This window comes from Physella acuta, unplaced genomic scaffold (assembly GCF_028476545.2).
Source record: "Physella acuta isolate Inbredline_101_S28 unplaced genomic scaffold, ASM2847654v3 ptg000094l, whole genome shotgun sequence".
NCBI classification, from domain to species: Eukaryota; Metazoa; Mollusca; class Gastropoda; family Physidae; genus Physella; species Physella acuta.
In genome coordinates this window covers 442,890-469,648 of record NW_026731614.1, presented here as the reverse complement: position 1 = coordinate 469,648, position 26,759 = coordinate 442,890, and the positions used below count along the sequence as shown (strand labels likewise).

The following is a 26,759-nucleotide window of genomic DNA, read 5'->3' as shown; positions in this document are numbered from 1 at the left end:
AAATCAAACTTACATCCAAACTGTACGTGATGTTGAGTGGCAGCTGATTGTGGATGATGACGGTTGGTTTGATGTGGAAGATGGTCATTGTAGAGGTCTTGTCCTCTGTGTTGTTGGTGAAGATTTTCTCCTGCTCTGGCATCACCTAGAAAACATTATCAGGAGCCTGCCAATCATCTTGCTCCTTGAACAATTTCAATACATCTATACACACATATTTTCTAGAAAAAATTATCAGGAGCCTGCCAATCATCTTGCTCCATGAACAATTTCAATACATTTATACACACATATTTTCTAGAAAAAATTATCAGGAGCCTGCCAATCATCTTGCTCCATGAACAATTTCAATACATTTATACACACATATTTTCTAGAAAAAATTATCAGGAGCCTGCCAATCATCTTGCTCCATGAACAATTTCAATACATTTATACACACATATTTTCTAGAAAAAATTATCAGGAGCCTGCCAATCATCTTGCTCCATGAACAATTTCAATACATTTATACACACATATTTTCTAGAATAATAATCATTAAAAAAGTTTAAAAAAACCCACGTTTTCTGATTGAACTGAAAAGTAGAAAATAAATGCTATACATCACAATAATGCAAGCGATCACTCTACTATAAGCGATGAAAAACGTGGGGCGCCGAAGAAAAAGTTATATTACTATTGATTAGATAATACTATTGACTTTTATTAGGGAGCTTGTAGAGAGTCAACAGTGTTAGAAACTGTAAAAAATCACGGCACCCCACGTTTTTCATCGCTTATAGTAGAGTGATCGCTTGCATTATTGTGATGTATAGCATTTATTTTCTACTTTTTAGTTCAATCAGAAAACGTGGGTTTTTTTAAACGTTTTTAATGATTATTATTTTCTACTTTTTAGTCTTTGTCTGTTTGTTTGCATTGAAATCTTGCTATCAATTTTATCTTTTCACTTTTTTTTTTGGGTAAACGAAGACAACTCGTAAAAAGACAACTCGTAAAAAACACGTTGTGTGAATACGTTACTGACTAGAACACATAGATTTGAACCCGTGTCGAGTGGGTTAGCAATCGTGTGCCCAACCACTCGACCATATCGTCTCCCCCATACTGGCCACCAGTTGTTACGTTATGGTTGTTTGTAGACAAACACCGCGTGACAACTACTCAGTAAGCAAAAAGAGGGAGAGTACCGAACCTTCTTTTCATCAAATTACAGTTACTGGGTTATGTCCCTTTTTCCCCACGTTTTTTTGTACAATTATATAGGGGTATAAAATGATCAATAAAATGTTTCCATGGATAATTTAGTAATAATAACAGTTGAATATTCTATTGTCATCCGAAACAAAGCTTCCCTGAAAATTTCAGCGCGCTAGCTAACTGGGAAGTGCACGAAATTTCTATCACAAGATTTGATTGGAAAAACAAACAAACAAACAAACAAACAGAGGCGAAAGCAAGTTAAAGAAAACGTGGGAAAAAATTATCAGGAGCCTGCCAATCATCTTGCTCCTTGAACAATTTCAATACATTTATACACACATATTTTCTAGAAAAAATTATCAGGACCTGCCAATCATCTTGCTCCATGAACAATTTCAATACATTTATACACACATATTTTCTAGAAAAAATTATCAGGAGCCTGCCAATCATCTTGCTCCATGAACAATTTCAATACATTTATACACACATATTTTCAAACACTTTACACTGATAAATATGCTGCATATACTATTCTTTCCACATCCCTATAATGAACTAAATAGAATAGTTCTTCCTGAATGTTTTAAGCAACATTACACAATGTTACTTAATGGACTTCTTAATTATAAGGTTGGAAGGTATTCCCTCCAAACACAATTAAGTATAACGTGTCGACTTGTTATGAGCCATATAGGCTGATGACTCTGATTTCAGCCTGCTTTTCTTACTGGATTTGCTTCCATAGCCTTTGTCCATCCAAGAACAAACTACAAGGCAGCAGTTGTTTGGTTTTGGAGTTGTCTCTCCTAGAAGAGTTGCTGTCCCCAGCCTTATCTGTTCGAGGGTTCGAACTCTTGACTTTTTGGTAAAGCAACCCTTGGCTTTACCAACTTGATCGCTTGCCGTACATAAACACATATAAATACAAGTATGCTTAGAGAAAAGCTACTTTATAAGGTAATGTATGTGTGTTCCCAGACAGCAATCAGCATTAAACACGATTGACTTACATTGAAGTAAAATGACTGGTTAGGTGCAGTAGAACAGCTACAGTGGATCTCCTTCACCTTGCCAGGTTCTGTTGGCATGACATCCAGACTGACGCCGCTCTGTGACACGTCGTAGTTGCAAGCAATACTCCCACTACTTAGCAAAAACAAGGGTGAAAATTAGATACTCTCTGCTCTGGAACTATTTATGTAAGGTTACTTTATAAAAAATTGACAGCAGGGTAGGTTTACAACCACGCCACGATTGCTTAGTTTAGATTAATAGGCATCTTTAATCTTTGTTGCAATACCTTAAATTTAGAATTGAAAATATTGTACAATTTTAGGACATATTTGTATGACAGACCCTATAATGTTCTCACATGTCATGGACAGATGTGACAATGACCATCTTCCGCAAATTAAACAACCAAACTTACCTTTCCTCAAGTTGTTTGGGTTTGAAAAATATTGTCCTTCCATGACTATAGACAACATTCAAAGGGAGATAAAATGTTGAATCAGGTTTGACAACTCCACAGGATACTTTGTCATGGCTGTCTACATAAAATAATTCCATACCCACACACATGTGGTTCATTATCTGTAACAATTTTTACAGGTTATTTTTTAGAGCATAGTAAAAATTATTTAAAAGAATGCACAGAATACAAATATATTTACAAATGTAAATAATTTAATAAAGTATGTATGAATTACTTATTGAAAGTAATGAACAGAATACAAATATATTTATAGCAGAATAAATGTTAATAAGATGGTTATGTTAATAGACAGTGTAAGTAAATTGAAATAAATAATCTCATTCTATATTGATCAATATTAGGGAGTCTAAAGTTGATAAACAATGAGAATGCGATTGTTTGCCAACCTGTACATAAAATAGAATGTGATTGTATGACCCACCTGTATGCAGAAAGAGAATGTGATTGTTTAACCCACCTGTATGCAGGAAGAGAATGTGATTGTTTGACCCACCTGTAGCAGGAAGAGAATGTGATTGTTTGACCCACCTGTAGCAGGAAGAGAATGTGATTGTTTGAACCACCTGTAGCAGGAAGAGAATGTGATTGTTTGACCCACCTGTATGCAGGAAGAGAATGTGATTTTTTGACCCACCTGTATGTAGGAAGAGAATGTGATTGTTTGACCCACCTGTATGCAGGAAGAGAATGTGATTGTCTTCTGTCCAATGTGTGAATCCACGTTGACCATGATGTTCCAGTTGTCAAACACAAAAACAGATTTCCTGGCCTGCTTGATGGATGTCTCATGTTTCTTGTTTTTCTGCTGCCCCGAGATCTACAAGTTTTACAAGGGTGAGTTGAGACTATTTGTATATGGGCAGTTACATTTGAGATCTACAAGTTTTACAAGGGTGAGTTGAGACTATTTGTGTATGGGCAGTTACATTTGAGATCTACAAGTTTTACATGGGTGAGTTGAGACTATTTGTGTATGGGAAGTTACATTTGAGATCTACAAGTTTTACAAGGGTGAGTTGAGACTATTTGTGTATGGGCAGTTACATTTGAGATCTACAAGTTTTACAAGGGTGAGTTGAGACTATTTGTGTATGGGCAGTTACATTTGAGATCTACAAGTTTTACAAGGGTGAGTTGAGACTATTTGTGTATGGGCAGTTACATTTGAGATCTACAAGTTTTACAAGGGTGAGTTGAGACTATTTGTATATGGGCAGTTACATTTGAGATCTACAAGTTTTACAAGGGTGAGTTGAGACTATTTGTGTATGGGCAGTTACATTTGAGATCTACAAGTTTTACAAGGGTGAGTTGAGACTATTTGTATATGGGCAGTTACATTTGAGATCTACAAGTTTTACATGGGTGAGTTGAGACTATTTGTGTATGGGAAGTTACATTTGAGATCTACAAGTTTTACAAGGGTGAGTTGAGACTATTTGTGTATGGGCAGTTACATTTGAGATCTACAAGTTTTACAAGGGTGAGTTGAGACTATTTGTGTATGGGCAGTTACATTTGAGATCTACAAGTTTTACATGGGTGAGTTGAGACTATTTGTGTATGGGCAGTTACATTTGAGATCTACAAGTTTTACATGGGTGAGTTGAGACTATTTGTGTATGGGAAGTTACATTTGAGATCTACAAGTTTTACAAGGGTGAGTTGAGACTATTTGTGTATGGGCAGTTACATTTGAGATCTACAAGTTTTACAAGGGTGAGTTGAGACTATTTGTGTATGGGCAGTTACATTTGAGATCTACAAGTTTTACAAGGGTGAGTTGAGACTATTTGTGTATGGGCAGTTACATTTGAGATCTACAAGTTTTACAAGGGTGAGTTGAGACTATTTGTATATGGGCAGTTACATTTGAGATCTACAAGTTTTACAAGGGTGAGTTGAGACTATTTGTGTATGGGCAGTTACATTTGAGATCTACAAGTTTTACAAGGGTGAGTTGAGACTATTTGTATATGGGCAGTTACATTTGAGATCTACAAGTTTTACATGGGTGAGTTGAGACTATTTGTGTATGGGCAGTTACATTTGAGATCTACAAGTTTTACAAGGGTGAGTTGAGACTATTTGTATATGGGCAGTTACATTTGAGATCTACAAGTTTTACATGGGTGAGCTGAGACTATTTGTATGGGTAGTTACATTTGGGGTTAATTAAACTAGACATTTTATATGGGCAGTTACATTTGAGGTTAATTAAGCTAGACTGTTTTTAAGGGTGTTAAATTTTAGTTTAACTAAGATACACAAGTTAGACCTTTTAGTCAAATAAAACAAAACATTTCAATATTAGCTAGGTCTTGTTGGCATGAAATTAAGAATTAATAAAAAAAAAAAAACTGGTTGTTAAAATAAACATTTTAACTCCAAAAATCAACCATGTTTTTTATGTAAGTAACTTGCAGAAAAATATGACTCTCTCATCTTGTTAACTTACAAAAAATATGACTGCCTAGTCTTGTAACTTACAAATAATATGACTGCCTAGTCTTGTAACTTACAAATAATATGACTGCCTAGTCTTGTAACTTACAAAAAATATGACTCTCATCTTTAACTTACAAAAAATATGACTCTCTCATCTTGTAACTTACAAAAAATATGACTCTCTTGTCTTTAACTTACAAAAATGTGACTCTCTTGTCTTTAACTTACAAAAATATGACTCTCTTGTCTTTAACTTACAAAAAATATGACTCTCTTGTCTTTAACTTACAAAAAATATGACTCTCATCTTTAAGTTACAAAAAATATGACTCATCTTTAACTTACAAAAAATATGACTCTCATCTTTAAGTTACAAAAAATATGACTCTCTTGTCTTTAACTTACAAAAAATATGACTCTTGTCTTTAACTTACAAAAAATATGACTCTCTTGTCTTTAACTTACAAAAAATATGACTCTCTTGTCTTTAACTTACAAAAAATATGACTCTCTCATCTTTAAGTTACAAAAAATATGACTCTCATCTTTAACTTACAAAAAATATGACTCTCATCTTTAAGTTACAAAAAATGACTCTCTCATCTTTAAGTTACAAAAAATGACTCTCTCATCTTGTAACTTACAAAAAATATGACTCTCTCGTCTTTAACTTACAAAAAATATGACTCTCTTGTCTTTAACTTACAAAAAATATGACTCTCTTGTCTTGTAACTTACAAAAAATATGACTCTCTTGTCTTGTAACTTACAAAAAATATGACTCTCTTGTCTTGTAACTAACAAAAAATGACTCTCTCATCTTTAAGTTACAAAAAGTATGACTCTTGTCTTTAACTTACAAAAAATATGACTCTCTTGTCTTTAACTTACAAAAAGTATGACTCTTGTCTTTAACATACAAAAAATATGACTCTCGTCTTTAACTTACAAAAAATATGACTCTCGTCTTTAACTTACAAAAAATATGACTCATCTTTAACTTACAAAAAATATGACTCTCTTGTTTTTAACTTACAAAAAATATGACTCTCTTGTCTTTAACTTACAAAAAGTATGACTCTTGTCTTTAACTTACAAAAAATATGACTCTCTTGTCTTTAACTTACAAAAAGTATGACTCTTGTCTTTAACTTACAAAAAATATGACTCTCTTGTCTTTAACTTACAAAAAATATGACTCTCTTGTCTTTAACTTACAAAAAATATGACTCTCTTGTCTTTAACTTACAAAAAATATGACTCTCTTGTCTTTAACTTACAAAAAATATGACTCTCTCATCTTTAACTTACAAAAAGTATGACTCTTGTCTTTAACTTACAAAAAATATGACTCTCTTGTCTTTAACTTACAAAAAATATGACTTTCTTGTCTTTAACTTACAAAAAATATGACTCTCTTGTCTTTAACTTACAAAAAATATGACTCTCTTGTCTTGTAACTAACAAAAAATGACTCTCTCATCTTTAAGTTACAAAAAGTATGACTCTTGTCTTTAACTTACAAAAAATATGACTCTCTTGTCTTTAACTTACAAAAAGTATGACTCTTGTCTTTAACATACAAAAAATATGACTCTCATCTTTAAGTTACAAAAAGTATGACTCTTGTCTCTAACTTACAAAAAATATGACTCTCTTGTCTCTAACTTACAAAAAATATGACTCTCTTGTCTTTAACTTACAAAAAATATGACTCTCTTGTCTTTAACTTACAAAAAATATGACTCTCTTGTCTCTAACTTACAAAAAATATGACTCTCTTGTCTTTAACTTACAAAAAATATGACTCTCTTGTCTTGTTGCTGCTGAGTTGAGCGTATGATGGACAGCTGCTTGACCAAGGTCTTCTCATTGTTATCTACCATGATGCTGGTGAAGGTGGGGATCTTGTCCAGGTTGGAATGCTCATTTTCAGAGCTCAGCTACAAACAGTTGAAATTACATGGTTAAAACAGGTCTATATATAATATGGTACAGCATGGTTTAATGGTAGAGTGTATGGCTGCTAGCCCAAAGGTCTTGTGTTTGGATCTTGGTTCCGATTCGGGACTGCAGGAAATCTCAGAGTCCACGTAACTCTGATGGATTCCTGACTCAAGTTAGGGAAACAATGGCTATCATCCGACCACGCCATCCCATACCCACACAATTAGGAACATTTTCAGATAATTGCCAACACACACTAACAAGTCATTTCAGAGCACTTTTTACACACATACATACAATCCATTACTGAGCAATGGCTAAACATTGAAATAAATTAATTCAGTGCGATGCCCACATAAATTATATTTAGACTACATGCCTTATTTGTTTAGAGACAACTTTATTACTGATTAGAGCTAAGAACAGATAAACTACAGTATCAAGGTCTGAGCTGCCTTGAGAACAATTAACTTACAGTATCAGGGTCTGAGCTGCCTTGAGAACAGATAAACTACAGTATCAAGGTCTGAGCTGCCTTGAGAACAATTAACTTACAGTATCAAGGTCTGAGCTGCCTTGAGAACAATTAACTTACAGTATCAGGGTCTGAGCTGCCTTGAGAACAATTAACTTACAGTATCAGGGTCTGAGCTGCCTTGAGAACAATTAACTTACAGTATCAGGGTCTGAGCTGCCTTGAGAACAATTAACTTACAGTATCAAGGTCTGAGCTGCCTTGAGAACAATTAACTTACAGTATCAGGGTCTGAGCTGCCTTGAGAACAGTTAAACTACAGTATCAGGGTCTGAGCTGCCATGAGAACAATTAACTTACAGTATCAGGGTCTGAGCTGCCTTGAGAACAATTAACTTACAGTATCAGGGTCTGAGCTGCCTTGAGAACAATTAACTTACAGTATCAAGGTCTGAGCTGCCTTGAGAACAATTAACTTACAGTATCAGGGTCTGAGCTGCCTTGAGAACAATTAACTTACAGTATCAGGGTCTGAGCTGCCTTGAGAACAATTAACTTACAGTATCAGGGTCTGAGCTGCCTTGAGAACAGTTAAACTACAGTATCAAGGTCTAAGCTGCCTTGAGAACAATTAACTTACAGTATCAAGGTCTAGGCTGCCTTGAGAACAGTTAAACTACAGTATCAGGGTCCAAGCTGCTTACCTTTAAACTGGCATCCAGCTGAATGCCCAGGTCTTTACCAGACAAGTTCTGGAAGACATACGGAACAATCTTTTGCCCCAGTGTGCCCTCCATCTCCTTCAGATTGTAGGCCTGACCAAAGGCCTGTCAAAACATAGTAGCCTACATGTTAGTCTATGTAAAAAATAACTACCTCATTAAAACCACCCTTCCAAAACCTCAATATGCCAACCCTCCTACTGCTTCATCTCAGCTAACCTTCCAATAACTCATTACAGGAACACAACCCCTCACACCAACCTCAGCACCTCCCTCAATACAGTTACCGCTACTACCTAAAATCACCTCTTTGCATCACCCTCATTACAGCAACCCCCTCACTACCTCTCATCAAACCGCCCCCTCACCTTCCCACCATCTCAACCCATTACCCTCCCACTACCTCATCACATCACACCCACTACCTCATCACATCACACCCACTACCTCATCACACACCCCCACAGCACCTACCTCATTACAGCCACACTCAGCACCTACCTCATCACACCCCCACACCCACTGCCTCATCACATCACACCCACTACCTCATCACACACCCCCACACAAACTCCCACATCACAGCCACACTCAGCACCTACCTCATCACAGCCACACTCAGCACCTACCTCATCACAGCCACACTCAGCACCTACCTCATCACAGCCACACTCAGCACCTACCTCATCACAGCCACACTCAGCACCTACCTCATCACAGCCACACTCAGCACCTACCTCATCACAGCCACACTCAGCACCTACCTCATCACAGCCACACTCAGCACCTACCTCATCACAGCCACACTCAGCACCTACCTCATCACAGCCACACTCAGCACCTACCTCATCACAGCCACACTCAGCACCTACCTCATCACAGCCACACTCAGCACCTACCTCATCACAGCCACACTCAGCACCTACCTCATCACAGTCACACTCAGCACCTACCTCATCACAGCCACACTCAGCACCTACCTCATCACAGCCACACTCAGCACCTACCTCATCACAGCCACACTCAGCACCTACCTCATCACAGCCACACTCAGCACCTACCTCATCACAGCCACACACAGCACCTACCTCACCACAGCCACACTCAGCACCTACCTCACCACAGCCACACTCAGCACCTACCTCACCACAGCCACACTCAGCACCTACCTCACCACAGCCACACTCAGCACCTACCTCACCACAGCCACACTCAGCACCTACCTCATCACAGCCACACTCAGCACCTACCTCATCACAGCCACACTCAGCACCTACCTCGTCACAGTCACACTCAGCACCTACCTCATCACAGCCACACTCAGCACCTACCTCATCACAGCCACACTCAGCACCTACCTCACCACAGCCACACTCAGCACCTACCTCACCACAGCCACACTCAGCACCTACCTCACCACAGCCACACTCAGCACCTACCTCATCACAGCCACACTCAGCACCTACCTCATCACAGCCACACTCAGCACCTACCTCATCACAGCCACACTCAGCACCTACCTCATCACAGCCACACTCAGCACCTACCTCATCACAGCCACACTCAGCACCTACCTCATCACAGCCACACTCAGCATCTACCTCATCACAGCCACACTCAGCACCTACCTCATCACAGCCACACTCAGCACCTACCTCATCACAGCCACACTCAGCACCTACCTCATCACAGCCACACTCAGCACCTACCTCATCACAGCCACACTCAGCACCTACCTCATCACAGCCACACTCAGCACCTACCTCACCACAGCCACACTCAGCACCTACCTCACCACAGCCACACTCAGCACCTACCTCACCACAGCCACACTCAGCACCTACCTCACCACAGCCACACTCAGCACCTACCTCACCACAGCCACACTCAGCACCTACCTCATCACAGCCACACTCAGCACCTACCTCATCACACACCCCCACACAAACTCCCACATCACAGCCACACTCAGCACCTACCTCATCACAGCCACACTCAGCACCTACCTCATCACAGCCACACTCAGCACCTACCTCATCACAGCCACACTCAGAATCTTATAACATTTCCCTCAGCACCTACCTCATCACATCACACCCACTACCTCATCACACACCCCCACACAAACTCCCACATCACAGCCACACAGAATCTTATAACATTTCCCTCAGCACCTACCTCATCACATCACACCCACTACCTCATCACACACCCCCACACAAACTCCCACATCACACCACACAGAATCTTATAACATTTCCCTCAGCACCTACCTCATCACATCACACCCACTACATCATCACACACCCCCACACACACTCCCACATCACACCCCCACAAACTCCCCCATCACAGCCACACTCAGCACCTACCTCGCCTAGATTAGAGAGAACCTCCAGACATGACTTGGTCATGATGATCTGCAATGGTTCAATGGCTGCTATGTTGATGGTCAGTTTTGGAGGGGGCAGTATGGACATATCCTCTTCATCATGTATGGTAACTTGCTCACTCTTCACCATCTAAATAACAACAACAATAAGTTGTATAGAAAATATTACAAAATAAATATATAAATATTACATTTTTTATAAAGGAAAGAAACAACTTTAGGCAAATGTTTTTTAAATGAATAAACAGTTAAAATTATTGTCACTAAGTCTTATTTATAAAATAAAATGTTTCATGTGGTATGGCAAGGGGCCATCGTGTTGGGATCACTTGTTGATGTACATTGTAATGAGACAAGGCTAAATGCTACTGACCTCCACAGACAACTCCCACTTGTGGGGTTGCTTCCCTTTGGCAGTGACCGGCTCAAGGATGGGCTCCCAGACACCAATGTGCTCATTGTTGTAGGCCACCTCCATGCTCAGGCTGCTCTCAAAGAACAGCTGCACCAGGATAGAATACACCATCATTTATAGATGGTACCACCATTTTCACCAGGATAGAATACACCATCATTTATAGATGGTACCACCATTTTCACCAGGATAGAATACACCATCATTTATAGATGGTACCACCATTTTTTGGAATCATGGTTGGGAGTTTGGGGGAACAAAGATACAAGTTGAACGAATAACAAAAAATATTTTCAATTTATAATGTTTACATCAGATGACCATTTGTGGACCTTACAAATGCTTACATAAAATGACCATTTATGGACCTTACAAACGCTTACATCAGATGACAAGTTAAGGAGCTTACATCAATTAGACCTTACAAATGCTTACATCAGAAGACAAGTTAACGAGCTTACATCAAATGACCATTTATGGACCTTACAAATGCTTACATCAAATGACCATTTATGGACCTTACAAATGCTTACATCAGATGACAAGTTAAGGAGCTTACATCAAATGACCATTTATGGACCTTACAAATGCTTACATCAAATGACCATTTATGGACTTTAAATATGCTTACATCAGATGACAAGTTAAGGAGCTTACAAACACTTACGTCAGATGACCAATTGTGGACCTGGCATTCAAAGGACGACTCAACAATCAGTAGTGGTACTGTGCGATGCCCAACACCTCCTTCAAGCTTCATAACAACCACAGGGATTTCCAGAATAATCTGCCAAGGTCACGGTCAAACAATCAGGTGGACAAGACTATAAATAATTCTAAGAAAATATCATTGTTTCTATATCTTGTTAGAACCACTTTTGTTAAGAAGGAAGTAATACTTGTTGTTAATTAGTTAACCTGGGCCTACAGTATAATAATTATTAATTATCTTTAGCACTGATTTTGATGTGTTATTAAAGATTCATGTATTGTTACTATGTAGAGTATGCCTTGTTACAGTTTGTAACGCTAGTGTATTATAAAAGGTTACAGTTAGCCTAACATGCTAACCATGTGTTTCTCTTATATTTGATACTATTGTGGTACTACAGGTTATCTTTTTATTTTAACTACACTCAGAAACAAAGATGTAAAAAAAAAAAAAATTGCAATTAATTTTCATAAATTATTAACATGCAAGCAAATGTATACAAAAGATAAAAATAAAACCACACTGTAAATGCTGTAAAAAATGTTAGAACAAACTAATCATGCAAGCATAGATCAAGCTTTGTAAGTACATCAAATACAAATGCTCAAGTCTTTTGTTTGGAATTCAGAAACAAAGAAGATTGAATTAACCAGCAAGGTGAATGCAAATAATTGTATAAATAATTTATTCAAATCGCACACAAGAAAAGCATAGTCAAAATTCTAGAATGTTGAGCACAAACAGCAACTGAGATAACCTAATAATGCAGTTCTTATGGTAACAATAACAAATTTTAACAAAAAAATCTACATTATCAATATACCATACCCACAAAAAACCTAACTACAACAATCAAACTGGCACTAACCCTAACCATACACTACTCAAAAAACTATAATATTTTTATCTGAGCATTCCAATAGGCTAATATGTGAGTATGGTAAATTGATAAGATCCGTAATAATCAGACACATCATCTTTTGTTAGTTTGTACAAAATATTTGAACAAAACACTTAAATAGAAACTTTTTTTTTAAAATAGATTAAAATATTTTGAAATGAGACATCTCAGATATTCAGTAGAAAAATGTCTTTATAAAACAAGAAACCAAAAAGAAACAGTTGAATTTATCAGTCTGATAAGGTGGTGCAGTCATTTGTTTGAAGAGGGGGGTATAACATGGAATCCCCTAAATGACTGCTGTTTGTTATAGAGTCATTGGGATGGTGTGGTCTAGACTGGGTCAAGACTGTAGGTCATCTCATGTCCAACTAGGTGGTGCAATCAACTGAGGGAGAAAGCAAATGCTTGCTAGAAACCCTCATGTCTAGAGGCTGGCTATGGCTTGTCTATGATCTGTTTAGCTTAAAGGCCTAAGCTAGGGTGAAACCAGAGGCGTAGCTAGGGGGGGGGGGGCGCCAAATTGGGTAGAAAAATAAAATAGCATGCTTATTCCGAGCTGCAATAGAAAGCTACTTGGTTCTACGAACTGCTTTCTACGTTCCTTGTGTGATACAGGAAAAAAAAACTATTAACGGTGACTGCTGTGTTTGTATGATGGGGGGGGGGGGGGGGGTGGTCCTTTTTTGCTAACGTGAATAAATGTATAAGTATGGGAGGGGGTTGGGGGCGCAAAATTGATAGTTCGCCCCGGGCGTCAGAATGGGTTGCTGCGCCTCTGGGTGAAGCAAGTTTTTTGAGTCACTGATAGCCTTGGTGATGCATCTAATGATTGAATGGACTGTTTGTGAGCAGGGTTTACCAGCACCAGAACAGGATCCCACCAAGCTACTGTTGTTGTGCTGGGGTGTAGGCACATTTTGTAAACATCAGCCCTCACAAGCAAATATCAACCAGTGCAAGCAATGCTCATCAGTGCTAGCAAATGTCAGAGTACAACTCAACATGCAAAATGTCATTAGTATAGGAATATGTCAATGTTCTTCAGGATAAGTAAATGTCATGTACACCAAGACAGTCAAAATGTCATGTACACCTACAGGTAAATGTCATTGTCAACAGTACAAGAATACACCAACGAACATAATCAAACGTAAATGTCACTGTACACTGAGACAGAGAAATGTCAATGTCAACCAATACAAGCAAATGTCATGTACACAAGTATGAGCAAGCAAGTATAAAGCAGGCAAACACTGGTGGCCAGCATTAGTGGACACAGCAACTTGTGCAGTGAAGAGAGAAACAACTACCTGCTCGTCTGGCTTAGGCTTGAAACAAAGACAACAGTTGGGTTAGCACTCAGCTGGTCACTGACTCCCAGTTTATCAAACACTGACTCCCAGTTTATCAAACACTGACTCCCAGCATGGGGGAGAAAGATGTTTGTCAACACTGACTCCCAGTTTATCAAACACTGACTCCCAGTTTATCAAACACTGACTCCCAGCATGGGGGAGCTAGATGTTTGTCAACACTGACTCCCATGGGAGCTAGATGTTTGTCAACACTGACTCCCATGGGAGCTAGATGTTTGTCAACACTGACTCCCATGGGAGCTAGATGTTTGTCAACACTGACTCCCATGGGAGCTAGATGTTTGTCAACACTAACAACTGTCTACAAATCTAACAGAGAAATACTGTGTACTCAAAATATAAAACCTAACGCATTAAATTATGTGCTTAAAAACCAACTCATTAAACAATTCACATAAAACACTATTTAAATTTTAAAAAACCTAACAAGCTTTCAATATTTCAAAATTCAATGAATCAAATTTTAAAAAACAACAGTGTTCATATATATTGGTGTCTCAAATATATATGCAGGAAATCTGAAATGAAACTCTACTGAATTAAAACCCAATTGTTTTGAGCTGAACAGGAACTTTGAGGTTGGCTTACACCGGTATTGGTTAGCAATGGTAAAAATTGGTCCAAGATTTCATGGTACAAGAAGTCTGCATAAGCTACCATCAGTTCCAGCACCACGTCTTGTTTGTACAGCAATATGGTCAGATTTTCTAGAGTCACCTTCGTTAGGAAGATCGTAATTTGCTTATAAACCACTGCATTTTTTATTTTAGATGAAAAGTTTTGAAGAATTATAATTAGTGTTTACACCAATAATTAAAATTCTTGCAAAACATTTGGAAAGATGTATCATTTAAATGCTAATGATACATTAGCATTTAACATGAAATTAATTAGATTATAATTTACAATGATTAAGAGGTTTAAGCTTTAAAAAAAAGGGGGATTTCAGTCTTTCACCTAAAACCAAAAGCTTGTGAAAATGCAGAAAGTGGGATTTGATAGGTGGTTGATCTTCTTAGCGGATCTATTTTCTTCCCAAAAGGTTGTAGAACCATTTAATCAAATCAGACTTGGGAACATTGCAATGGGAAAGCTCAGCTGGTAATTTTTTAGTCATAACTAAACCAAAATAAACAATAGTTTATATTTGCCAAGGCTGATATTCAACAGCAAATATTTAATGTTGTGAAGTTCCATCACTTTCATTTACAAGTTAACTCCAAGTTAAGAGGTCGCTAGTATAATTTTTTTTATACTATTTTTACTTTCTCGTATTTACGAAGTATAGAGAAAGTATTGTAATCGTGCACAAAAATCACTTGAAATTTTAACAATTTTCACCGTATTACACCTCAGTCCTTCATCACATCCGAAGTATAGAGGACTTATTTTAATCGGGCAAAAATTATCAATCCAGATTTATCAAAATTAAGAGGTTTTATGCGTGATCCAGTCTGAAAAACTGGGCTTTGCAATTCTGTCCGTATGTCTGTGTGTGTGTGTGTCCGTGTGTAAACACGATTACTTGAGTACCGTTACAGCTAGGTTGATGAAATTTAATATATAAGTATTTTATCAAAATCGTAGATCCGTATCAACTTTTGAGCGATTTCCGATAACCGGAAGTGGTACTTTTTCTACTTTGAATTTTTCAAAAGCCTATAACTTGAGTACTATTTCAGATAGATAAATGAAATTTCGCATGTAAGTAAGAGTTCTAATTCTCTACCTGCTGTTAAATTTTGAATAATTTCCGTTGACCGGAAGTAGTAATTTACGCTACTTCCGATTTCTCAAAAAACTAATGTAAATTTTTAAAGTACTAATAATATTGCGCGCTATTGTGCACTTTTTTATTTGGCGTTCACTAGTTCACTTGGTGTGCAATTGTTTTTTCTACGAGATTTTATTCTATTTTTAAAACTTTAAGTATTTAAAATGGATTAAAAATCATGTCTATAGCCCGAGTTCCCATCCCCTGTTATTTTATATAAGAATATTCGAGAAAGTTTTGGGGAGATCACTCCCGGTTTATTCTGATTTTACTTTGTGAATTTATAAAATGTTAGGTTGAGAAGATAAAACCATTAGTTTGAAGCCAAATGTTATAGATGCTGGTGAGAAATCAATGAATAAAATATCTTTAGATCTTCAAAAAGCAGCAAAAGGACAATCCCATGAAAAAAGTATGTAACCCATATGCAGGAAGTGATATGGTGCAATGGTGTATTGATAATATAATACAACATATCACAGTGCTGGAAAATCACCTTGAGCTATTCTAACATAAAACAGTGACAGCGATTAAAATGTCCTGACATGATGGCCCATCCTGTTACAGAAATCTGGCGTGCTGCAATGATGGCCCATCCTGTTACAGAAATCTGGCGTGCTGCAATGTAAACTGATGTAAGAGAAGGTAACTCACCAATTCTCCTCTACTACTGGTAGACAGTGTATCATTCAAGACTGTAGCTGGCACTCCTGAGTCTACTGATGAGCCAATCTCTGGGGGGACCAAACAAAAACCAGGTGTTAAACATGTGTGACCAGGGGACATCTAGTGCAGGTGTTAAACATGTGTGACTGACCAGGTGACACTTAGAGCAGGTGTTAAACATGTGTGACCAGGGGACATCTAGTGCAGGTGTTAAACATGTGTGACTGGCCAGTCATTATACCATCATGTTTAAATACATGTCAGTTCAGGCAACCCTCCAATACTGGGTACCCTGTGGCCCAGATTCTGCCATAGTTACCTGAAACATCACTAAGTCACAGACTAAGGAATCCTTTACCATCATGTATACCATTATATTATCATGGATTTAATGCTAATTTTATTTTTCTATCTAAAAGTTTGACAAATTTTAGCATCTATTAATTATTTACTTATTTTTCCAATTTTTTAACAACTATTTTCCATTATGTATATAATTACATGTTAAATATATAACAGCTGATGTAATGTAGTCTTGTACAAAGGTTTTGTATATTTTATTATGTAATGACTAATTTAATTAAGCAACTAATAATGTCAAGTTTTGTACCTTTTATATTTTTAAAGATAATATTATTAAAGTCATAATCCAGGTTCTGTAATAACTATCTAATGAGTGGTGTAACGTAAAGTTTTGTAACTATCAGTAAATAAAGTTTCATTCCATGCTTTACAAGCAGAATACTTTATGTCAGTAATGCAGTGTTGTAACATGACCAGCCTTGAAGTCTTCCTCCCCAGCCAAACTGTATGAAATAGAGCATGCTGGACGCCATGCTATGTGTTAAACAAGGCAATGTTAATGATTCGCCTTTATAGTCTATGCCCAATACAGGAAGGTCAAAGTTCATTACCAAGAAATGACCAAGGTTAAAAACTAAAATAAAAACAAACTGTAAACCAGGGAAATAGATTAAGCCATGGTAGAGAAAAGCAGTCAAGGGGAAAACATTCTTAATTTTTTTTTTGGAGCAAATGTATGTATAGATGTGAGAAAATATGCTGTATATATTCATATCTTAAATATCAAGGCTGGTTATATAAACAAATGTGAAGATTGTGTGTAAAAAAAAAGATAACAGTGTTCAGTGTTTAAATGAACTAAAACATTAGTGTTGTGTATAACCTAGTGTAAAATTAGTGTTGGGTTAAAATGAACTAAAACAGTGTTGTATCAGTGTAAACCTGTGTCACCATTAGTGTTGTGTTGAAAATAGTTTATACAAGACTCATATATAACTTAAAATGTTGATATGTATATTGGTAGCACATATAAAATACACAATTTGAAGACAAATGCTCAGAGGTAGGATGCCATTAAAAGAGAAGTTGCTTACAAGCTGGCAAATATAATGTGACATTTTGGGGTATGTGGCCAGCAAACTTGGGGTGTGGTGAGAAAATTAAAGGTAATGATAGATAACACCTACAAAAATTGTTGAGAGTTAGTTCCCCTCTTAGATGAAAGTTTTGTCTTAAATATAAACTTTTTTTTTCAAAGAGCTTTTAAGATAATCATATGATTTTTATCTTTAAGGTAAACTTTAATATGAACCTCAGTTTAGATTGGTGAGGGTGGAATGAAGACAAGGGCGGGGTTAGCATCCATAAAAGAAGGAATTAAGAGAAGGGATTTTTTAAATGCCCAGAATCACTAAAAAGCTACTGTAGCCTATTGCAATTAATTATCATGATACTAAGCACTACAATAAACAAACGTACTACAGTTCACTTAAAAAAAAAACCCACCTATATTCAGCCCACTCTATAGAATCAATGATAACACTGCCCACAATAAAAACCAGCTTTATATTAGCCACTGTAAAGTACCTAAAAGCCCACTATAACTAGCCATGATACTATCCTCTACTTTTAAACCAGCAAAATTAATAAACCACCATAATAAAGCAACCTACAATAAACCATTAATAAACCACCATAATAAAGCAACCTACAATAAACCATTAATAAACCGCCATGATAAAGCCCACTACAATAAACCACCAAGTTGTATACAGCCCACATTGCATATAATGCAGATAAAAAGTATTCATCTATCATGCATGTTTTGATTAGGTTAGTCTAGCCAAAAATATTTCTTGCCTTTATTTTTGTCAGCATGTGCTTGCACTGAAAAAAATACTACCTTAAGGATTCATTTCTTGAAAACATAACCAACAGTAAAGAACAGGCTGATGTTAACACTTGCAATATCCACATCACATCTTACATTGGGTATATATACAATGAACTTATACATAGCATTAGCTATAACAAACTGATATATGATAGGTAACTAATACATGGGTATACACAACCAAACACTATATTGCACTAAATCTATAATCTGAGCTATCTACAGCAATAAATTTATCTGTCTGAGCTAACATGGACTGATCCAACTGCCTTTAACATGGACTGATCTAATTATCTGAGCTAACATGGACTGATCTAATTATCTGAGCCAATATGGACTGATCTAATTATCTGAGCTAACATGGACTGATCCAATTATCTGAGCTAACATGGACTGATCTAATTATCTGAGCCAATATGGACTGATCTAATTATCTGAGCTAACATGGACTGATCTAATTATCTGAGCTAACATGGACTGATCTAATTATCTGAGCTAACATGGACTGATCTAATTATCTGAGCTAACATGGACTGATCCAATTATCTGCGCTAACATCCATTAAAAACTTACCAGCATTGATGAACCAAAAGTTTTTCTCAGCTATGGATGACTTGGCCCAAATGTTGGACATGTCTTTCAGCTTCAGAAGGTCAGTTTCATCATCAAGCTGTAATGATCAAATAAAAACTGGCTTATTGGTGCTGTTTAACTTAAGGAATGAAAGACTGGCCTTCTAATACACATGTACTTAAAGAAGAGACAAGACTTGCACATGTACTTAAAGAGGAGACAAGACTTGCACATGTACTTAAAGAAGATACAAGACTTGCACATGTACTTAAAGAAGATACAAGACTTGCACATGTACTTAAAGAAGAGACAAGACTTGCACATGTACTTAAAGAAGAGACAAGACTTGCACATGTACTTAAAGAAGAGACAAGACTTGCACATGTACTTAAAGAAGATACAAGACTTGCACATGTACTTAAAGAAGAGACAAGACTTGCACATGTACTTAAAGAAGAGACAAGACTTGCACATGTACTTAAAGAGGAGACAAGACTTGCACATGTACTTAAAGAAGAGACAAGACTTGCACATGTACTTAAAGAAGAGACAAGACTTGCACATGTACTTAAAGAAGATACAAGACTTGCACATGTACTTAAAGAAGAGACAAGACTTGCACATGTACTTAAAGAAGAGACAAGACTTGCACATGTACTTAAAGAAGAGACAAGACTTGCACATGTACTTAAAGAAGAGACAAGACTTGCACATGTACTTAAAGAAGATACAAGACTTGCACATGTACTTAAAGAAGATACAAGACTTGCACATGTACTTAAAGAGGAGACAAGACTTGCACATGTACTTAAAGAAGAGACAAGACTTGCACATGTACTTAAAGAAGAGACTTTCTTCTTCTTCTTCGTTCTTAATTATTAGTGTTGAAGGGGATCGAGATTTATCTGCCAGTGGGTTTGCCGACTCGACCACGCCTTCAACACAATTAAGCGTTACGTGTCAACTGGTTATGCGCCATTGAGGCCATTGACTCCGATTTCAGCCTGCTTTTCTTTTTGGATTTGCTTCCATAGCCTTTGTCCAACCAAGAACAAACTACAAGGCAGCAGTTGTTTAATTTTGGAGTTGTCTCTCCTAGAAGAGTGGCTGTCCCCAGCTAACGAGCCTCATCTGCCCGAGGGTTCGAACTCGAGACTTTTCGGTTTAGCAACCATGAGCTTTACCGACTCGACCACGCCGACCCCTAAAGAAGAGACAAGACTTGCACATGTACTTACTGACTGGACGGCCATGTTTGTGGCTATTGTACTAAGTAGACGAATAGTGGATGGAGAGATGGTCACAATGAAATCAGATACATTGACATTGACGTGGTGGTCTTTGCCCTGGGGGCTGTTGGACATCAGGGTAATGTTGACAGGTTCCAGCACCTACAACCATACAAATAGACATTTCTTATAGCAGCAAAATAGACATTTCTTATTGCATCAAAATAGACATTTCTTATCGCAGCAAAATAGACATTTCTTATTGCATCAAAATAGACATTTCTTATTGCAGTAAAGTGGATATTTCTCATTTCATGAAAATTTTTACTTCATGAAAATAGTTCATGGTTCATTAAAAATCTTTTTAAAAACAAACATTATTAATATTATTAAAAAGAGACATTACATATTTTAACAGAAGATATATTTCTAGTTTCATGAAGATTTTATAATTTTATAAAAAGAATATTTCTAATGTAATTATAGCTGACTATTAAATGTTTAAGATTCAAAAAACAAAATATAGACATTTTGTACATATACTTTTATAATAAGTAAACCAACTTTTTCAATATACTTTCTTAGAATTAATACGATTATAAGAACAGCTTCAGCAAGTCAGTCAGTTTACTAAAAGAATTCATGTTAACACTAAGTTAAATTAAACCTAAAAGAAACGCCTGAAATATCAAATGAAAAAAATGAGCACAAATTGCATGACGGAAATATGTTCAACTGTAACAAGACACAACCTTGATAAAACAAAAAGCTGGAACAACCAAAGAAACAAAAAAAAAAAAAAACAAATGAAGGAAATACAACAAACATAAAACAAGTATGGCAGACGATCCCATCTATGTTCATAATAGTTGTAGCAGATTTCTAGCAGTTGTTTCTCCAGGCTTGAGATTATGCGTCTTTTAAAGATCTAAAAAAATTGTTTTTTACGGAGAAAAATACTTTAAAAAAAATAATTTAAAACTCATGTATTTTCATTCAGACAACAATTTTAAAATTACTTAAAGTAAATGACAAAAAAATAATGTCAAACAAGAAGGATTTTTTTTTAAATGTGTATTAATCTCCATCTTGCAGTAAAATGTAAAATACAGGGAGTAACCCATGGCAGTCAACCATTATAACATTGAGTGGGAGAATTCAAATTTTCATTTATCACACTGGCATTAAGTTTGCAAAATAGACACAGTTTATCAAACTAGATCAGACCTTACAAAACAGTTTATCAAACTAGAACTAGAACAGCCCTTACAAAACAATTTATCACTAGAGAACAAATCTACAATATAAATGTTCAAAATCATACAACACGCCTTATACATTAGAAAAAGTTAAACACAATAGTTGATAAAGATTGAGTAAATCATGCCAAAACAGAAACAATTTATCACTGCACATCAAATCTTCCAAAGCTGAATGTTTTACCACAACTAAAAGATATGTAGACTTACACTTTGTGTGGTCTCCCATGACAAAACAGAAACAATTTATCACTGCACATCAAATCTTCCAAAGCTGAATGTTTAACCACAACTAAAAGATATGTAGACTTACACTTTGTGTGGTCTCCCATGACAAAACAGAAACAATTTATCACTGCACATCAAATCTTCCAAAGCTGAATGTTTAACCACAACTAAAAGATATGTAGACTTACACTTTGTGTGGTCTCCCATGACAAAACAGAAACAATTTATCACTGCACATCAAATCTTCCAAAGCTGAATGTTTAACCACAACTAAAAGATATGTAGACTTACACTTTGTGTGGTCTCCCATGACAAAACAGAAACAATTTATCACTGCACATCAAATCTTCCAAAGCTGAATGTTTAACCACAACTAAAAGATATGTAGACTTACACTTTGTGTGGTCTCCCATGACAAAACAGAAACAATTTATCACTGCACATCAAATCTTCCAAAGCTGAATGTTTTACCACAACTAAAAGATATGTAGACTTACACTTTGTGTGGTCTCCCATGACAAAACAGAAACAATTTATCACTGCACATCAAATCTTCCAAAGCTGAATGTTTTACCACAACTAAAAGATATGTAGACTTACACTTTGTGTGGTCTCCCATGACAAAACAGAAACAATTTATCACTGCACATCAAATCTCCCAAAGCTGAATGTTTAACCACAACTAAAAGATATGTAGACTTACACTTTGTCTGGTCTCCAACTGACCAAAGATTTGACCACAACTAAAAGATATGTAGACTTACACTTTGTCTGGTCTCCAACTGACCAAAGATTTGACCACAACTAAAAGATATGTAGACTTACACTTTGTCTAGTCTCCAACTGACCAAAGATTTGACCACAACTAAAAGATATGTAGACTTACACTTTGTCTGGTGTCCAACTGACCAAAGATTTGACCACAACAAAAAGATATGTAGACTTACACTTTGTCTAGTCTCCAACTGACCAAAGATTTGACCACAACTAAAAGATATGTAGACTTACACTTTGTCTAGTCTCCAACTGACCAAAGATTTGACCACAACTAAAAGATATGTAGACTTACACTTTGTCTGGTCTCCAACTGACCAAAGATTTGACCACAACTAAAAGATATGTATACTTACACTTTGTCTGGTCTCCAACTGACCAAAGATTTGACCACAACTAAAAGATATGTAGACTTACACTTTGTCTGGTCTCCAACTGACCAAAGATTTGACCACAACTAAAAGATATGTAGACTTACACTTTGTCTAGTCTCCAACTGACCAAAGATTTGACCACAACTAAAAGATATGTAGACTTACACTTTGTCTGGTGTCCAACTGACCAAAGATTTGACCACAACAAAAAGATATGTAGACTTACACTTTGTCTAGTCTCCAACTGACCAAAGATTTGACCACAACTAAAAGATATGTAGACTTACACTTTGTCTGGTCTCCAACTGACCAAAGATTTGACCACAACTAAAAGATATGTATACTTACACTTTGTCTGGTCTCCAACTGACCAAAGATTTGACCACAACTAAAAGATATGTAGACTTACACTTTGTCTAGTCTCCAACTGACCAAAGATACAGGTGACCAGGCTCAGGTTTTCAACAGAACCTTGGACACTGATTACATCAGCACTCATTCGGAGACGGAAATCTAGCTTGACCTGTGGACGACAAGAATTAAAACTTGTACAACACTACTTTAAACATGAGTAAAACAATCACTCTCCCAACATGTGTCTACAGCAATCTGCTTTTAACAAAAAACAAACATCCACCTATATGAAAAAACAAATAAAAAACAAACATCCACCAATATGGAAAAAAAAAAACATCCACCAATATGAAAAAAAAAAAACATCCACCAATATGAAAAGAAAAAAACATCCACCAATATGAAAAAAAAAACATCCACCAATATGAAAAGAAAAAACATCCACCAATATGAAAAAACAAACAAAAAACAAACATCCACCAATATGAAAAAACAAACAAAAAACAAACATCCACCAATATGAAAAAACAAACCAAAAAAAACATCCACCAATATGAAAAAAAAAAAAAAAAACATCCACCAATATGAAAAAAACAAACAAAAAACAAACATCCACCAATATGAAAAAACTAAAAAAAAACATCCACCAATATGAAAAAAAACAAACAAAAAACAAACATCCACCAATATGAAAAAACGAAAAAAAAAAACATCCACCAATATGAAAAAAACAAACAAAAAACAAACATCCACCACTATGAAAAACCAACCTACATCAACAATCATGCTGTTGGTGTGAGGGTTCATCTGGTCCTCTATCAGGTAAATCTCTGGCTTCTCCAACTTGAATGTCACATCCATGGATCCAACAAATGGTTCAGGAGGGGGAGGGGGGACAGGAGCTGAAAATTGAATGTCACATCAATGAAATCACTTTAAAGGGGGCAGACAGGGAAGGCGAGGGAAGAGTGTAACCATCTGTGGGTTTTTTTTTTTTAATTAAACCTTAACAAAGCTGAATAAGAACTCAGAGCCCATATCCTGAGCAACAAGATGGAAGAGGGCAGCCTTTAGACAGGCTTATACACTAGTTAAGTATAACTTGTCCTTCACACTGTTCAACTGTTATACAACGTTCAACTGTTATACACGGCTACATATACAGCTGTGCTGACAGCTGTTTAAAGTGGTTAGAGATAAAGTAGAGCATCTTGCAGAAAGAAATGGGTTTTGGTAACCACAGGACAGAGTACCAAGCTAACAAGGTAAATGTGATTACCACAGGTGTAACAAGGTAAATGTGATTACCACAGGTGTAACAAGGTAAATGTGATTACCACAGGTGTAACAAGGTAAATGTGATTACCACAGGTGTAACAAGGTAAATGTGATTACCACAGGTGTAACAAGGTAAATGTGATTACCACAAGTGTAACAAGGTAAATGTGATTACCACAGGGCAGAGTACCAAGCTAACAAGGTAAATGTGATTACCACAGGGCAGAGTACCAAGCTAACAAGGTAAATGTGATTACCACAAAGCAGAGTACCAAGCTAACAAGGTGAATGTGATTACCACAAAGCAGAGTACCAGACTAACAAGGTAAATGTGATTACCACAGGGCAGAGTACCAAGCTAACAAGGTAAATGTGATTACCAAAGGACAGAGTACCAAGCTAACAAGGTAAATGTGATTACCACACGATAGAATAACAAACAAGCTATTAATGACCACAGGACATATCACCAACCTTCAGATTTGGGATGCGTTTTCTTTACAATCATCTGCTTCTCATTAGTTTTGATTGATGGCATACTATTGACAAAAAAATCTACAACCTTCATGATGAATTCCATGCAGATGCAGATGTGTAGTGAACAGATCTTGAACACAACTGTGGAAGATAACACAGGCTTACGGCAAACTGGCTGGAGAACAAGGCTACATTTTTTTTATTCACTGCAGTCACTGTTAAAAAAAACTATAGTGAATTGTAGAAAAATATCAAAAATATTTACAGACCCAACATACAGAATTTGTATAACATGTTTTCAGTACTTTATTAAAATGAGTTTTTTATCAACTTTCTGATTAATATTTGGAGTGAAGTAAGCAGAGCTGTGTAACCTTTTTTATCCATAGTTTTGTTCAAGTCATAGTGAATATTGATGAACATTTTGCTTTCATCCTCGCTAGTCTGACTCTCCAGAACTTCTTTACTTGCGTACTTGTACGCTGTACGGCGGATCAGTCTGTGAAACAGTTACAAATATATTTTTTTCATTTATCCCTCCAGAATATATAGGATTTCATGGTTGGATGGTATGACTAACCCAAAAGTCTTGAGTTTTAATCCTGGGTTTGTGTCAGTAGAATGTCCCTGAGTCCACACAACTCTGATGGGTACCTGACTCTAGGGAAATTAACTCATTTCACCTTTACTTACTTCCCTTTACCTCCAGAACATACCAGACTTATACATTAATTTTCATGCCTTATTGTACCTCAATAAATTATACCAGCTGAACATCTAGATTTTTTTTTTCATTAACCCTTAGATACCCACAATAAACATACTTTCATAAGGTGGCTGGATATTTTTAGCACAAAATTGTCTTGACATTACAATAATGTAATGCTACACACACAAGATGTTAGTATATTTTCTTATAACCATAGCCATGACCAGAGAAAGAAAGAATAGATGACCAACACTAGCTTCAGACAATAAATTGGTTTTTTAAATGTATAGTATCAATAATAGAAATAAATTAGCTAGGCCAATGCAAAAATTTAATTTCAGTAAAACAATATAATAGTTACATATTTGGATAGGGGCTGTCAATCTGATTACAGATCAGTTTGAATTTTCAAAATCTGACCATAAACAAAAAAGTTATGAATTTTTTAGTCATTAAAAAACAGCAGTTTTTTCAGACAACCGGGGTAGACCCTGAAAGAGGAAAAATACTGGGAGGGTATGGACCAAATTTTTAAGAGTTTTTCACTAAAAGTGGTATAAAAGCAAGCAGACTTCACCAATTGATGTCATTTTATGATATTTTGTAGATTTTTGTATGCCGAATCCAATGATGCTATTTTAAAAAGTGTCTTTTGATTACATAACAGACTTATTTCATGGATTATGTAACACCCCCCTTCAATTTTTTTTTACAACATCTGATAATCCGTGTGATAAGAAGTCATTCTTTAAATTAAACACTGTTTTAAACC

The 26,759-nt window shown here is 36.3% G+C and overlaps 1 protein-coding gene across 1 annotated transcript in view; it reads right to left on the bottom strand.

The window, feature by feature from the left end:
* LOC131929450 (intermembrane lipid transfer protein VPS13A) overlaps positions 1-26,759 on the bottom strand; it is a 120,391-nt gene that overhangs the window by 38,248 nt on the left and 55,384 nt on the right. Inside the window, exons 63-82 of the mRNA XM_059285665.1 lie at positions 25,653-25,777; positions 25,276-25,419; positions 24,298-24,425; positions 23,579-23,692; positions 21,361-21,462; positions 20,544-20,696; positions 19,306-19,402; positions 18,699-18,725; positions 16,524-16,603; positions 14,642-14,812; positions 14,030-14,047; positions 11,771-11,890; positions 11,062-11,190; positions 10,669-10,818; positions 8,279-8,401; positions 6,949-7,095; positions 3,375-3,521; positions 2,639-2,802; positions 2,220-2,355; positions 14-145 (exon numbers count right to left, since the gene is read on the bottom strand). Coding sequence (XP_059141648.1) covers positions 14-145; positions 2,220-2,355; positions 2,639-2,802; positions 3,375-3,521; positions 6,949-7,095; positions 8,279-8,401; positions 10,669-10,818; positions 11,062-11,190; positions 11,771-11,890; positions 14,030-14,047; positions 14,642-14,812; positions 16,524-16,603; positions 18,699-18,725; positions 19,306-19,402; positions 20,544-20,696; positions 21,361-21,462; positions 23,579-23,692; positions 24,298-24,425; positions 25,276-25,419; positions 25,653-25,777 — 2,407 coding nt within the window. The remainder of the gene's footprint in view (positions 1-13; positions 146-2,219; positions 2,356-2,638; positions 2,803-3,374; positions 3,522-6,948; positions 7,096-8,278; positions 8,402-10,668; positions 10,819-11,061; positions 11,191-11,770; positions 11,891-14,029; positions 14,048-14,641; positions 14,813-16,523; positions 16,604-18,698; positions 18,726-19,305; positions 19,403-20,543; positions 20,697-21,360; positions 21,463-23,578; positions 23,693-24,297; positions 24,426-25,275; positions 25,420-25,652; positions 25,778-26,759) is intronic.